Source organism: Arachis ipaensis, chromosome B10, assembly GCF_000816755.2.
Source record: "Arachis ipaensis cultivar K30076 chromosome B10, Araip1.1, whole genome shotgun sequence".
Lineage (NCBI taxonomy): Eukaryota > Viridiplantae > Streptophyta > Magnoliopsida > Fabales > Fabaceae > Arachis > Arachis ipaensis.
The window spans coordinates 101,081,682-101,097,834 of record NC_029794.2 but is presented as its reverse complement, the minus strand read 5'-3'; the positions used below and the strand labels follow the sequence as shown (position 1 = coordinate 101,097,834).

Genomic DNA, 16,153 nt, shown 5'->3' with positions numbered 1-16,153 from the left:
TTCTTCACACCTTTTTTTTTTTTTGTTTGGGGGGGAGAGCAAAATGGAGAATTGGAACAAACGTATACCATCATTCCATTCAAGAATATGTCTATTAGCCATGACTATCCTCATACATTAATATATGATCGCTTCGTTCTTGTTGCGGCAGTGTTTTCAGACGAGTCGGACAAAGAAAACCTTGGGAAACTATGGTTTTCTGATACTGAAACTGGCCACTGAGGATATAGTGTGGGTGGAGGAGTGAGATTGCGTTGAGCTGGAAGAGGTGGCAGCATGTTATATGTGTTGTAAGGATCACTGCTTAGACTGCCATCAAATATTAACTTTGTGAGAGAGACATCAACAATAAATGAGAAAGAAAACCAACCAATGATAAATTGGTAGGTAACAAACATCCACTACACGTTACCACTAATGCTTAATTACTCTGTCAGCATTCAAAAATTATTACAAGGCCAAGATAACAGACCTTGTAGTATAAGAATGATCATCTTCATCAATACGCTGTGTATTCCTCTGAACTGGAGAAACAGACCATGATGGTGCAGGTAATTCATCAGAGAAATATCTTCTCCTGATCAACTAAAACAGAGAGGAACCAGAAAAGTTAGATGATGACCCATAAATTAAAGAAATGATACATAAATTGAAGGCCATACTGACCATATGGAAAAATTTCATCAGTGCCTCCTTGTCATACCTTGCTTCTTTTGCTGCCTACAGATGTCCAACAAAGTAAATCCCAGCTAGTAAGTGAAGAATGAATTAGGTAGCAGTTGTACGGCACATCGGGAAAACAGGAATATTTCTATATCAATAATCAAGATGACAAAATAATTTTAATGCTCCATCCTTTCAATTAGATTCAAAAGTGAATTAAAGCTATATGTTTTATTCCTATACAAGACTAGTGTGATGACAAGAAAGTAAAATGTAAGTTAATCAAGTCATCCATTAAGCAAACTGAAGTAAGCATTTTAGTCATCTGAACATGTGAAATGTAGTTCGGTAAAACCTAAAAAATATTTATAAGCAAAGCATCAGCCAGCTATATTACAAAAAGAAGCAAGACTAAAACTTTGATTGCCACAATGCTAGCTAGTTCAAACTCCCAATTAATTAACATTACTTCCTGTACAATTCATGAGGTAGAATAGCATCCTCGGGATAGCAAGTGACTGATATAGAAAAACTACTCAAGACACTTACTGCAATAAGGCTGCCACCACCAGGAAAGCTCTCTGTCAGAGGAAGGTCCTCACTGGATGGAAGCAAACCCTGCTTCTCAACCCACTGGCGTGCAACATCAACGAGATTGCCACTGCTTCCTCTAGTACCCTCTTTTGCAGCAATATCAGATTTGTTGCCAATAACAATATATGGGACAGGAAGCCCACTGGGGCCCAAGGATCCTGAAGGAGCTGAAAATGTCCCTGTTGCAGAAATCTCAGCTGCCCATTTCTGCAAGCTACTCTTTGTTCTTCTTTGTGAGAGATCGTGAACAAAAATTACACCTTCAAACGAAATTGAAGCAAGATTCCTAAATTAGAACAGAAATCATACAACCAACTTCCAAAACATACTTACTTTTAAAGCTTTTCTGATTTTGATTGTAAAATTTCTACCAAAGCAAAAAGTTATAAATAAGTTATGGATACAATTCAAAAGGAAAAATAGCAGTAGAGGATACGGTTGAAATAAAAGGGTACGTGACATTCAGTCAGCTAACTACTGATGATTTCTTAAAAAGGCTGAAAAACTAAACCTAAAACGTTCATGATAATTACTTTGATCAGATTCCATCTTTCAAGTTCAGACTTGAAAAAGGTCATGTTTAACTATCAAAAACTCCCTTCTCCCTCTTTTTTCATTCTATTCTACCTGGTCCAATATATCATATTTTTGGATACTTGCTGGTATTTAGATTGAAGATACATACCACAACTTGTTACAAATGTATAATTCGTAGATATAAAAATAAGTAAGAATAAAAGAGAAGCTCTGTTACTCACCATTAATCTGTGAATAAAAGAGAGACCTGCAATCTTTGTACCGATCGTGCCCTGACACATCCCAGAATTCAACGAAGAAATCTCTCTTAGAATCACCTGCAAGGCTACTTGAGGAGGTTCCAGAATTTCCATAATAAGTGTGCTGGAAAAGAAACAACGAACATCCAGTGAAGTCTTGAACCACAGAAACAATAACAATTTTTCTTATGTGATGAAGATTATTAGGTTTCTACCTTCACACCAACTGTACAACCGATTGTCTGTTGAGGGCGACTGATGGAAGAACCATTAACTATCAAGTGAACAAGAGAAGTTTTCCCAACACCTAAATGAACATGATATATGTTATGCTAAAATCTTTCCAAAGTGAATTCATTGTTGTTTGATCCTTTCAGGCATGCCTAAACCGATGCAACATGTAAAACTAAGCAAAAAACTCTATTTCTATTTAAGTTTCCATAACCCTTTGCAGAACACACCAATACACCATACCATATACCATTTATACAAAGTATCGGTGACCATGGTGAAGTAAAAGTAGTACTTTTTCTCTACAAGTGCGGCATCTACCCGATTCTCACTGCAAACTCAAAGAAGAAAGTTGGGGAATACAAAGACCAACGAATAGGAAGAAGGAAGGCAGCAGAGTGATGGTACCTGAGTCACCAACAACGGCCACTCTGACCTGGCCAAATGGGGGACCACCATTGAGGTCTCTGTTGTTCGTTTCGCGGTCCCTCCGGAACATTCTTTTGTTGCTTCTTCTTCTGTAGAGCGCAGACCCGGTTAACGGAATCAACTCCGAAAGCAAAAACACCTCAGAGACAAAAACGCAAACACCTTGGCTGCTAGGGATTCAACCACCGAAGAAGCTCCAGTAGAAATTTGAATCCATGAGATGCAACGGTTATTGTGGTAAAATCGAAGAAAGAAGCTGACACGTAATAGATGTCATTTTTGTGAAGTGAAGTGAGGTGAGGGTTAAGGAAGGTTGAAGACGACGCCACAAGCTTGGATGCGATCACGTTCTTGTTCTCGCCACCTCCGATCCGTGCACATCACGCGACCACTCAATTGTCAATTGTCAATAGTCAATAGTTATTACTCATTAGTCAATAGTTTATATTCTACCTTTTTTTTTTATATTTTTTTTTTAGTTTTCCACGGTATTCACTAACCCGATAGGTTAAAGACGGTCCATTTAGGAGTCAGTCGCTAAGCGGATAAATGAGCTTAGTACTCGACCAACCCAAGTTGGTTATTGTAACAGCCCAGACCACCCGATAACACAATATTGTCCGCTTTGGCACACAAGCCTCACGGTTTTGCCTTTGACGATAGAAATGATAGCCAAAACCTCTCGCACTAACTCGTCAAAACGCATCATGTTAGGGAGAGGTATCCACATCCTTATAAGGCATGCTTCGTTCCCCTCCCCAACCGACGTGGGACCTTACAGTTATAGTCTATACTCTATACTATACTCATTTTTGCTTTTTATTTCGGTCTTGTCTTCCTTTACCTAAAAAAAGTTGATAATGGATCGGCATTGACCATAATGGGTGTTACCACGAATGCTAACATACATACTATGGTGCAATGCTAGATGAAAGCTTACAAATGAAGCAAAATTGTCGTCATTATAACAAGTTTTGAAGAATATCGTTGCGAACCCCACTTCCAAGTCCAACAGCCCAACCATAGGATGGCATGAAGCTCCTAGCTCCATATCAGTCCATAGCCCAAGAACTCCTGCCAGCTCAACTCAATCTTAATGAGTTTTTGAAATTGAAAATCCACAGTCTCCTAACTGCCTAGGAGTTAAGATAAGCAATCGAACATATAAAAAAAGGAGATACGAGCTCCTCCAAGTACGTTACACACACCTACTTCATTAACCCTATCTTTGAGACCCATTCTGACTTAATTATCGGAGTGTCTTTGCAAGTCACTTTCCACCTTCCATACAACCAAATTAGAGGCCACGAAGGTCACCAGCTCAGATAACAGTGAATCCCGATATTTCAGATAACTCACAAACATTGGCACCATTTGTAGGGATCCGCAGTTAGAAAACTTAATAGCTTACGCACCAATTGATGACCAATACCCACCTGAAGAGATTGGAGAATATAATCCCTTTGAAAACCACCAAGCACTAAAGGGGATGAGGTTTCCAAGCATGGTCCACACGGCGTTGACATCCAGTCATCAGCCATGAAACAGTCCAAACTCGCACCCCGAAGCCGGATCTCGTCCCTTCGGAGGAACAGGATCCAACAATGCTCGAATCATTCAAGAACTGCGACATAGATTGTAGAAACATTTTGACAAGCTGACAGATATGCGTTATGATGTAACCAAGGACCCTCCAGGAGCATCTGACCTCTTTTGAAGCACAGATGAATCTAGAAGGCATTTTTTACGCGGTGTGTTGTCGAGCTTTTCAAGTAACCCTTGTGGGCCTCGCAATCAAGTGGTTTAATTGCCTATCACAAGGATCCATCGCGTACTTCTCAGTCATCTCCCAGAAGTCCTTGGCCCAATTCACAACACGGATCGCCAAGACAAAACACCCCATAAATCTTCTAGGGGTAACTCAGAGAAATGACGAGTCGACAAGGAAATATTTGGACCGATTTAGTGATGAATGCTTGGAGATAGACGATCTTACGGACTCTGTTGCTAGCCTTTGTCTGACCAACGGGCTGACGAACGAAGATTTCCAAAAGAACCTTACCACAAAGCCTATTTCGACCATGCATTAGATCTAAGTAAACGACCAATAAATAGAACGCACTTAACCCGGATCAACGACCAAGCAAGCCTCCCGATCCCCACGAGTTTGGAAGTTCACAAATTACACGCCCTTAACCGGCTTGATAGCAGAAGTCTATCAGCAAATAGCAGACCGAGGCATTATACCAAAGGCTCGACAACTAAAGGAATGGACTGGGGGAACAAATCCTTGTATTGTGACTATCATTGAGGCTATGGGCACAAAACTCAAGATTTTATCGATCTCAAGGATGCCCTCAAACAGGCCATCAGGGACAGAAAGCTCCCCGAGTTTGCGAAAATCATATGTGAACCGAGAAGATCTACCTGTGAGAGATTACCCAAATCAAAAGAAGGACAAAACCCCACAACCATCAGAATAGCTCCAAGAGAGGAGACTGACCCTAGCCCCACCATCGTCGTCAATGTCATAACTGGAGATCATGCGAGAAGTCCAAATCCTCGTAGAAGAAAGAGCTCAAGATCATTGCGACAACTACTTTGGAACATCTGCAGCCACCCACATTCCCTAGCATTAACTTCAGCCCACAGGACTGCAAGTTCAGCGACCTAGCAGACGACCCACCTATGGTCATCGCGGCTAGGTTTGGAATGGGTCTCGTGAAAAGAATCTTAGTGGACACAGGCACCGACTCCAACATACTATTTCAGAACGCCTTCGATGCTCTTGGGTTAAAAGATGCAGACCTCTAAACTCACCAACCCAACATAGTGGGTTTAGGAGACTTCTTCATAAAACTAGATAGGGCTGTCACAATACTAATTTGTATTGGTGCCAGAAACAAAAAGAGATCGACCATGGCCAATTTCGTCATCCTCATAGACTCTACCGCATACAATGTCATTTTGGGAAGGAAAACCATAAACAACTTCTATGTGGTAGTTTTACCAAGTTCTTGATAATGAAGTATTGAGCTGATGACGGGACCATTGGAACTATTCATGGCGATGTTGAATTGGCAATTGCCTGCAATAATGCCAACTTGTCCCTGCAAAAGAAATCTCACGATGCGGCAGGAATCTTCGTGGCTGACCTGGACGGGAAGCTCGAAGAACGCTCCCTGCCCCCTCCTAAAACCTCAAGGGGACCTCAAGAAGGTATAGATCGGGGATACTGAGGAGAAGTACACCTTCCTCAACCGACACCTACATTACAAGGTCAGGAGCCCTTTAATAGTCACTCTCAAATAAAATAGAGATTTTTTCGCATGGACCTTGTCTGACATGCCAGGAATAGACCCCGAGTTAATACCCCATAGGCTGTCAATAAAGCCGGAAGCTAAGCCCACAGCACAGGAAAGGCAAAAAATACTGGCCAGCAGGGTAGCCAAAGTCAAGAAATAGACAACTAACTTCTTGCATACTGGGTTTATTAGGGAGCTCTCCTTCTTGACTTGGCTATCAAACGTATTGCTTGTCAAAAAGTCGAATGGGGAGTAGAGAATGTGCATGGACTACTCGAATCTTAACAAATCTTGTCCCAAAAACTCTTTCCTACTGCCAAGCATTGACAATCTGGTAGACTCGTATTGGGGGTTCAAGTTCCTAAGTTTCATGGATGCTTACTTGGGGTACAACCAGATACCGATGCACCGATTTGACGAAGAAAAAATGATGTTCATTACAGCAGGCGAGATATATTGCTACACAATCATACACTTCAGCCTAAAAAATGCCAGAGCCACATACTAGTGGCTCATGATGAAGATTTTCCATGACCAACTTGGAAAATTAGTGAAAGTTTACATCGACAACATGTTAGTCAAAACCATAAACACAGAATCCCTAATAGAAGACTTGTGGCTGGTATTGGAAGCCTTTTGCAATCACCGAATACGATTAAAACTGGTAAAATATGCCTTCACAATGGAAGTTTGAAGAAAATCCAGACAAATACGACACAATTATCCGAATGCCAGCTCGGGTTCCTTAAAAGACGTTTAGAGGTTGACGGGATGACTTACTGCCCTTTCCCGATTCCTAGGAGCTTCAGCCCACAAAACGTTGCCCTTTTTCAACCTAATGAAGAAGGGAATCGCATTCCAATGGCGAAGGAATGTGAAGAAGCTTTTCTCCACTTCAAGAAACTCCTCTCGGAACCCGATATGTTAAGCAAGCTGGTAGAAGGAGAACCCTTATTCTTATACTTGGCAATAATGGATGAAGCCATGGGAGCGGCACTCATCCAAGAACAGAAGTGGATCTACTTCATCAGCAAAGTATTTCAAAACATGGAATTACGATACTCATGGCTTGAAAAGTTGGCTTTCGCCTTACTTATGTCTTCTAGGTAACTAAGGCAATACTTCCAGAGCCACCAAATCATAGTCCGCACAAATAAAGTAATCAGACAAGTCCTGCAAAAACCAGACCTAACGGGAAGAACGATGAGATGGTGCATAGAACTCTCGCAATTTGACATAGAATACTAGCCAAGGATGCTGGTGCACAAATCGCCCCACTTTTGTATAGCTGTACCAGCAAGTGCACTGGGTCGTCCAAGTAATACTTGAGCGAGCCAGGGTCGATCCTACGAGGATTGTGGCTTGAAGGAAACTATGGTTATCTTGCAGGTCTTAGTTAGGCAGATCAGAAGGTTGTTGGATTAAGTATATGGAGTTGGATGAAGTATCATGAAACTGTAAAAGGAATAAGTGATAGGATTAGAATTGAGAGTCGGAGTTGCTTTGTCTTTTTGAAGTAACTCTGGTACTACTGTCTTCTTTGCTTGTGAATGATCTTCTTCAATGGCAGGCTGTATGTGATTGACACTAGTTTGAGCAGCTGCCAATACTCCTCCGGATCTGAACCCCAGGTTTAGTGTAGATCTATCTCTACTTAAGGGTAAAGTTCCTGCAGGCCATTCTCCTTAATGATCCTACTAAAATGCCACAGACAAGGTCGGATCTTCCGGATCAGAGAATGCTACATCTTTGGGTTCTAGCCTCTACCACAAAGACCCTAATCTCCCCGAAAATTAGCTGAATTGATATCTCGAGAAGTCCCCAACGAAGTCGTGGATTAGCCGTCTGAGAGACGTATATTTAAGCTGGTAGTTCATCATTGTCCGATGAAAGACGCACTCTGAACCCATGTAGAATGTGATAACCTTATGCCAGTTCAACGCATTCATATTGATGAAGAACGAATATACATCTTTGAGATAGAGCAAACACGGATTGAAAAAGAAACCGTAATACTTTTATTAACTCATAGGACTTAGCAGGGCTCTTCCCCTCAACCTAGGAGGTTTAGAAACTCGTACTAAAAGTAAAAACAGTGAAAAACGAAAATATGGCAAAATGGTGTATGATTTACATAAATTTAATCCCTTAAATACTAAACAGATGACTAGTAAGGGTAAAACAGTCTATTTAGTACTAAAATTTACTTCTAGGGCCCACTTGGTGAGTGTTTGGGCTAAGCTTTAATGAGATCCACGTGCTATAAGGCTCCTTGGGCGTGGAATGCCAGCTAGGGGGTCCTCTCTGGGCCTTTGGACGCTGGGCTTTGCTCTTTGGGCACTGGACTCTTGGAAGAGGGCAGGAAGCTGGCGTTGGACTGATAAACCACTATTTTATGGATTATCTTGTGCTCAATTGAGTGGATTTTATCAACTCTTTACCCACTTATTCATAATATTTGCATGCTTTTATATTTCCTTCCTAATTTTATTCTATAATTGGAAACTTGCTTCCCGAGCCTTTTAATTACCAAAAATTAATTTCCCCTTATCACCATTCGATGCCTTGATATGTGCGTTAAGTTTTTTTTGAGATTATAGGGCAGGAATGACTTGGAGGATGGAAAGAAAGCATGTAAAAGTGGAAGGAATACAAGAAGTTGGAGAAATTGCTAAGTTGTCCAGCCTGACCTCTTCGCACTCAAACAGCTATAACTTTAGCTACAGAGGTCCAAATGACGCGGTTCTAGTTGCGTTGGAAAGCTAACGTCCAGGGCTTCGATTTGATATATAATATGCCATAGTTGACCTGACACTAGGTGACGCGACCGCGTCGCAGTGACGAAAAACCAGCGTGGCAGATTTCTTCTCCAGCGATTTCTGGGCTATTCTCGACCCAGTTTTTGGCCCAGAAAACACAGATTAGATGCTATAAATCAGGGGAATCCATTCATTCAAAAAACAAGCTCACAATTCATAATTTTAGGATTTAGATGTAGTTTTTAGAGAGAGAGGTTCTCTCCTCTCTCTTAGGATTAGGATTTAGGATTTCTCTTAGTTTTAGGAGTGACTCTCAATCCCAGGTTCAATGTTCTTTTTATTATTTTTGTTCAACATACTGCTTCCTTACTTTCAAAACCCCCAATTTACAAACTCATAACCAATAATAAGAACATACTTCCCTGCAATTCCTTGAGAAGACGACCCGAGGTTTAAATACTTTGGTTATCAATTTATTTAGGGATTTGTTACTTGTGACAACCAAAAACGTTTGTAAGAAAGGTTGATTGCTTGGTTTAGTAACTATACTTACAACGAGTATTTACTATAACTTCTAAACCATCAATCTTCTGCTCTTTCAAAATGGCACCGTTGTCGGAAAATTACAAACGTGTACCTTATTATTGGTTATTGTAAATATTTGCTTTTTACTTGTTTATTTGTTTTTATTTTTATTTTTATTTTTATTTTTTTCATAAATTAGGAGGTTATTGGTTTTTATTTAGTTATAAAAAAAATTTTTTCAATTTTTTTTTTCAAAAATTTAGTTATCTTATCTTATTTCAAAAATCAAATTTCAAATTTCAAAAATTCAAAATTTCAAAAATTTAAAATTCAAATTTCAAAATTCAAATGTCAAAACTTCAAATTTCAAATTTCAAAAATTTAATTTTCAAATTCAAAAATTTAAATAACCTTTTAATTTAAAATTTGTTTTTATTTTCGTTTTTAATTTTTATTTACTATTATGAGTTCTCACCCCTCTCGCTTTGAGTTTGGTTCCAATGTTGTTGCAAGGAATGGAAATTATAACAGGGACATGCATCGAGGTCAAAACAGTCAGAGATGGAAGGAGCCACGAGGATCTGATCAACCCTTTCGGCAACATCACCTTCCAAAATATCATGGACAACGACCATCCTACAATGCATACCAAGACAATAGATATGGTGGACCCCCATTGTAGTTACCAGCAAGCTCCATCATATGCCAATAAATCACCTTCTCAACATAACTTTGGACCACCCTACTCACAAGCCCTTCACCACCACTCACCTCCATATGACCATAATCCTTATCCACCACACCAACCACCATATGAACCATACCCATAACCACCACCTCAATATTCACCATCTCCATCTCCTTATCAAAAAGAACCACCTCCGTATTATGAACCTGTCTTCCAAATAAATGAACCCTCCTATCCACCCCAAACCTCCATGGAAAGCACGCTTACCTCTCTCATTGGTCTCACCTCCACACTCCAAAATCTTATATCCCGCATGGACCAACCCTCCACCTCCAATGTTTAAACCGCAAGCTCCAGTGCACTTCCATCTCAACCACAGAATGATCTCTCCATCCCATCACCACCATCCATGGAAGAGCACCCACATCCATCAATCCGAGAGCAACATGATCCCAATGATGCTATTGACATAGAACAAGAGAGAAGGGATCATCTTCGCAAATCCATACTTCATAAGGAGCTAGAGGAGGCACTAAAGGTGAAGGTAGAAGAGACCTTTTCAGATGAAGGAGTAGTTGAAGGGAGTTATCATAGAAAAGTCACCATCAAGGAGGAGTACGATTTTATATTTAAACAATTGGATCAAGCGATAAATCGATTACCTTCCCAACGTTCAGACATTCAAGGAACCCCCATGGCTTCATGTGGACAATCTAATGAAGAACGTAGTATGAAAGAGACATTAGAAACTCCGGTGGACAGCAAGGAGCATGAATTTGTACTGGAACAAGTGGAGGAAGCCGAAATTATTGAAGAAGAAGAAGTGGTTGAAGATTTAGGAGATGCTGAACCTCCTTGGGAAAGTCAAGACATAGAGCCTCCCTCAAAGACGTTTAAAATTGATGTTGAAGAGGGTGTACAACCTCCAAGACATATCATGGTTGAAGACTTTGAAGAGGTTGATCAAGAGATGGATTCAACCATTGATGAATTCTTATCTGCAATTGAATCCTCTCCCATTGAACTTGACATGGAGATGGAAGAAGAAAAAGCACAACCTCCCACACTCTTGGTGAACAATGAAGAAGAGATTGAATTGGAAGACAACTACCAAGAGGAAGAGGTTGAAATTGAAGAAGCTTGCAAAGAGGTGGAAGCTGTTAAGGAAGAGCCCAGGGGAATGGGGCTTGAAATCACCTTGCCGAAGTTATTGGAGACCCCTCCCCCTAAGTTGCCATCATCCTTCACAACATTCAAGTGGGTAAAATTCATATCCCTTAGCTTTCTAATACCACTTGAATATGGGCTACTGGAGACGGATGGTCAACTTAGAGCTCTTTGTGGCATTAAGAGTAAGAGGAAGATGGTTAGTGGTTGGAGTTGTCAAGCAAGGTTCAACATGGTTGTGTGCTCAAAGTTTAAATGCAAGGGTTGGTGTAAAGCTCAACTGAATGGGTCTAGAAAGTTGTTTGGCCGCTCTCATGAGAATTCAGATTGCTTGCTACCCGGATGGAATCATAATGATCAACAAGAAGACAGATGCAAAAGCAAGATTTGGGACCCCGGAATTCATCCCAAAAATTAACACTCTTGGGGCCTTGTCACTTGCTTTAACTTACTTGAAGGCTTTCTGCGCCTAGTTTGGGACCCCAGAGGTTACTGGAAGTACAAACATTGGTGGAAATTTCTGGATGAGTTCAAGCACAAGCCACCATAACAGGGAGCTCACCAAATGTCCAACTTAAGGACTCTAACTAAAAGTGCTAGGTGGGAGACAACCCACCATGGTATGATCGTTCCTTTTTCATTTTTTATTTAGTTTTATTTGTTTTCGAGTTTTATTTTATTTTATTGTATTGAACCTGAAATTTTGCATGACATTCATATTAGCATTGCATTTTGCATACTGCATTAGTAAAAAAAAAAACACACGCACACGACGCGGCAGCGTTGCTGACACGTCCGCGTCACTAGTGCGTCGGGAAGAAAAGAATTGAACAGAGAGTCATGCGAGAGCATGGCTGGAGGTGCGCCTTTAGCATAATTTGACCCACGCGACCGCGTCGCTGACGCGTCCGCGTCATGTGGGAACTTTGGCCTCCCACGCGACCGCGTCACCCACGCGGCCGCGTGACCTGAAAATCGATGTCAAAAGGGTGCATGGCCGAAAGATGAGCTGGAGTGATGCTGGATCGGTGCTGAACGTACAGCCTTACCACGCGGAAGCATGGCTCACGCGTCCGTGTCATATCCCTATAATGGCCACTCACGCGATCGCGTCGATCACGCGACCGCGTCACCCTAGATTTTGGCAATACCAAGTTTCGAACAGAGAGTTGTGTGACCGTGAGGCTGCACTCGCGCCACTAGCACAAATCGAGTCACGCGATTGCATGCCCCATGCATCCGCGTCACCCAACCTTATCGCGCACCACGCGATCGCGTCGCCTGCGCCGCACAACTTATCCAGATTAGTGCCAATTATCTTATCTTTTCTTCTCTAATCCTAATTTCTTTTATCTTTTGTTCCTTCTTTCTCACTTTATTTCTTTCACTTCTCGTTCCTTTTCACCTTCATTCTATTTTACTTAATTTATTTGCATATTTTATTCATTGCATTTTAATTTTGTGCATATTTTATTTTTAAATTTATTATTTTACCATTGGTGTTAAATGTTCTTAGTCAACTGTTGCATCTTTTCTTAAATTATTTTTAGTGACTTGTTTTACACTGTGGGATGATATTAATTATCTGCCAATGCCAATCTTTTATGATATTTGCACTTCATTTACATTGACATGAATTTATATTGATATTTTCATTATCCACACTCTTCCCCATTGTTACAAATTTTGTACCACTGGTATGCCATGGCTTCTATTATTTTCTCACGTACATGTTGAAGCTTCCATGTACATGAGACACTTATCATTTGGCATTAACACCCATATTTTATTTATTTTCTATCTTTTGGGTTACTTTTCTTCTTTTTCTCTTCTTTCAGGCTGGCCACCGAAGACGGAAAAAGAGAGAAACCTCTAAAAGCGGAGACAAACAAGTCCATCTGCACAATTCTTGAAGAAAAGCATCAGTTGGAACAACCCGTCCACCTGCACATCTCAGCATGCACCGAGGACGGTGCAATCTTTAAGTGTGGAGAGGTCGATACCGATCTCCATGGGTTAGTATTTTCTTATCAACACCAATATTTTAATTTCTTTGTTAATTGCAGCATTTGCATATTTAATTGCATATTTGTTTGATTTTATGCGTTTAGTCACTACTTGGTTAAAGTAATAAATTTCTTTTAAGACCTTATCTTTGAAAAATTTCACTAAATTAAATTAAATTTTTTTTTTTATGTTAAAACTTGTTTGAAGTTGTATTTGGAACATGGTTTTTGAGCCAAAGAACACACAACCTGTGAGATTTTGAGCTTATTTACATGGTTACATTATTTAACCATAAATTTTTATTCCTGTGTGTTTCCTTTTCTATGATTATAATCTATATTTTGTTCCAATCTATATGTCCATTATTTAGTGTATTTACATACTTGCATATGATTGAGGCCATTATTTGATTTTAGCTCACTTATCCCAAATAAGCCTACCCTTTAAATCACCCTTGTCAGCCACTTTGAGCCTTTTAAATCCCCATTTATTCTATATTTTACCACATCACTAGCCTTAAGCAGAAAAATAATTAAAAACCCCAATTGAATCTTTGGTTAGCTTAAGATAGAGATTGTGCATCAACTAAGTGTGGAAAAATTGTGGGAACATGGGTTAATAAGGGAATGTATCATATTTCTAATATTGGAAATTTGGGAACCTACTCATGTAAAACCAGAAAAATAAAATAAAATAAAATAAAAAAATCCATGTGCATTGATAAGTTATGTTTACTTTTATGATTCAAAAAAGAAAAAAAAATTCAATAAATAAATAAGGAGACAAAATTACCCCAATAATTAAGTTTAATAAAAGATCAATGCACATATGATAAAAATTAAAAAAAATTGGTACATGAGTATGAGAATTATACAAAAGTGGGAATTATGGGTAGCTAGGCATGAATTTAAAAGTATATAGAGTATATGTATATTAGGTAAGAGCTTATGTTAGTCAAAGATTCATATTATAGCTCACTTGGCCATACATGTACCCTTACCTTTACCTCAGCCCCATTAGAACCCTAAAAAGACCTCATGATATTTGCATTGATATGCTAAATATTTGTTGATTGGTTAGATGAAGAACAAAGTTTAGAAAGCATGACTAGGGAAGAGTAGAGTGATTGACCCTAGACACTTGAGAGACTAGAGTGATATACACTATCAGTGAGGGTTCAGTGCTCAATTCTATGTTCCCTGCTTTCATGAGCTGTCTTCTTACAAGTTTACTTGTCTTTTATTGTATAATTTGAATTAGTGAAATCTGATTTATGTTGTCTTGGAGAACTTATTTATTTTTAAACCAAGTAGATAAAAATATTTTGCATGTAGTTGCATTCATATAGATAGGTTGCATTTCATATATTTTACCATTCCTCTTCATCTTTATAGCTTCTCTTGAGCTTAGCATGAGGACATGCTAGTGTTTAAGTGTGGAGAGGTTGATAAACCACTATTTTATGGTTTATCTTGTGTTCAATTGAGTGGATTTTATCAATTCTTTATCCACTTATTCATAATATTTGCATGGTTTTATATTTCCTTCCTAATTTTATTCTATAATTGGAAACTTGCTTCCCGAGCCTTTTAATTACCAAAAATTAATTTCCCCTTATCACCATTCGATGCCTTGATATGTGTGTTAAGTGTTTTTAGAGATTACAGGGCAGGAATGGCTTGGAGGATGGAAAGAAAGCATGTAAAAGTGGAAGGAATACAAGAAGTTGGAGAAATTGCTAAGTTGTCCAGCCTGACCTCTTCGCACTCAAACGGCTATAACTTTAGCTATAGAGGTCCAAATGACGTGGTTCCAGTTGCGTTGGAAAGCTAACGTCTGGGGCTTCGATTTGATATATAATATGACATAGTTTCCCCGATTCTAGGCGACGCGACCGCGTGCTCTATGTGGCCACATCGCAGTGACAAAAAACCAGCGTGACAGATTTCTTCTCCAGCGATTTTGGGGCTGTTCTCGACCCAGTTTTCGGCCCATAAAACACATATTAGAGGCTATAAAGCAGGAGAATCCATTCATTCAAAAAACAAGCTCACAATTCACAATTTTAGGATTTAGATGTAGTTTTTAGAGAGAGAAGTTCTCTCCTCTCTCTTAGGATTATGATTTAGGATTTCTCTTAGTTTTAGGAGTGACTCTCAATCCCAGGTTCAATGTTCTTTTTATTATTTTCCCAATTTTATTTATGAATTCTTCTATGTTACAGATTACTCTTTGAATTAATGTTATTTAAGGTATTTCAGTTTATTATTGCTTTCTTTTATTACATTATTGTTATTCCCATTTGAAGACATTTTTATTCCAGTAGATTTACTTTTCTCCTTTTGGTCTTGGTTAAGAAATCAGTAACTCAGGACTTATCAAACTCAAACATGATTGATAATTGTTATCTTTGTTAATTAAATTGAACTTCAATAATCCCAATCTTTTCTTAGGAAATAAATAGGATCTGAAGATCAAACCAATTAATCCCTTGACCTTCCTTTGCCTTAGTAAAGGTTAACAAAGTAGAATTAAGATTCAATTTTCATCATCATTGATAAGGATAGCTAGGATAGGACCTCCAATTTCTAATACCTTGCCAAGAGTTTATTTTATTTTTACTATTTTATTTTATTCTTTTTGTTCAACATACCGCTTCCTTACTTTCAGAACCCCCAATTTACAAACTCATAACCAATAATAAGAACATACTTCCCTGCAATTCCTTGAGAAGACGACTCGAGATTTAAATACTTCAGTTATCAATTTATTTAGGGGTTTGTTACTTGTGACAACCAAAAACGTTTGTAAGAAAGGTTGATTGCTTGGTTTAGTAACTATACTTACAACGAGTATTTACTATAACTTCTAAACCATCAATCTTCTGCTCTTTCATGGACGCCAGTTTTGGGCATTCTAATCCGAAGCAAAGTATTGGCTATTATATATTGCTGGAAAGCTTTGGAAGTCAGCTTTCCATAGCGATTAAGAGCGCCCCATCTGAACTTC

General features: G+C 39.2%; 1 protein-coding gene across 1 annotated transcript in view; it reads right to left on the bottom strand.

Annotated features, from left to right (window-relative positions):
• Window positions 1–3,127, bottom strand: part of LOC107624067 (small GTPase LIP1) — a 3,378-nt gene extending 251 nt beyond the window's left edge. Inside the window, exons 1-7 of the mRNA XM_016326511.2 lie at window positions 2,673–3,127; window positions 2,249–2,340; window positions 2,016–2,157; window positions 1,213–1,517; window positions 667–720; window positions 473–585; window positions 1–309 (exon numbers count right to left, since the gene is read on the bottom strand). Of these exons, the coding sequence (XP_016181997.1) occupies window positions 111–309; window positions 473–585; window positions 667–720; window positions 1,213–1,517; window positions 2,016–2,157; window positions 2,249–2,340; window positions 2,673–2,763 (996 nt within the window). The 5' untranslated portion in view covers window positions 2,764–3,127 and the 3' untranslated portion in view covers window positions 1–110. The remainder of the gene's footprint in view (window positions 310–472; window positions 586–666; window positions 721–1,212; window positions 1,518–2,015; window positions 2,158–2,248; window positions 2,341–2,672) is intronic.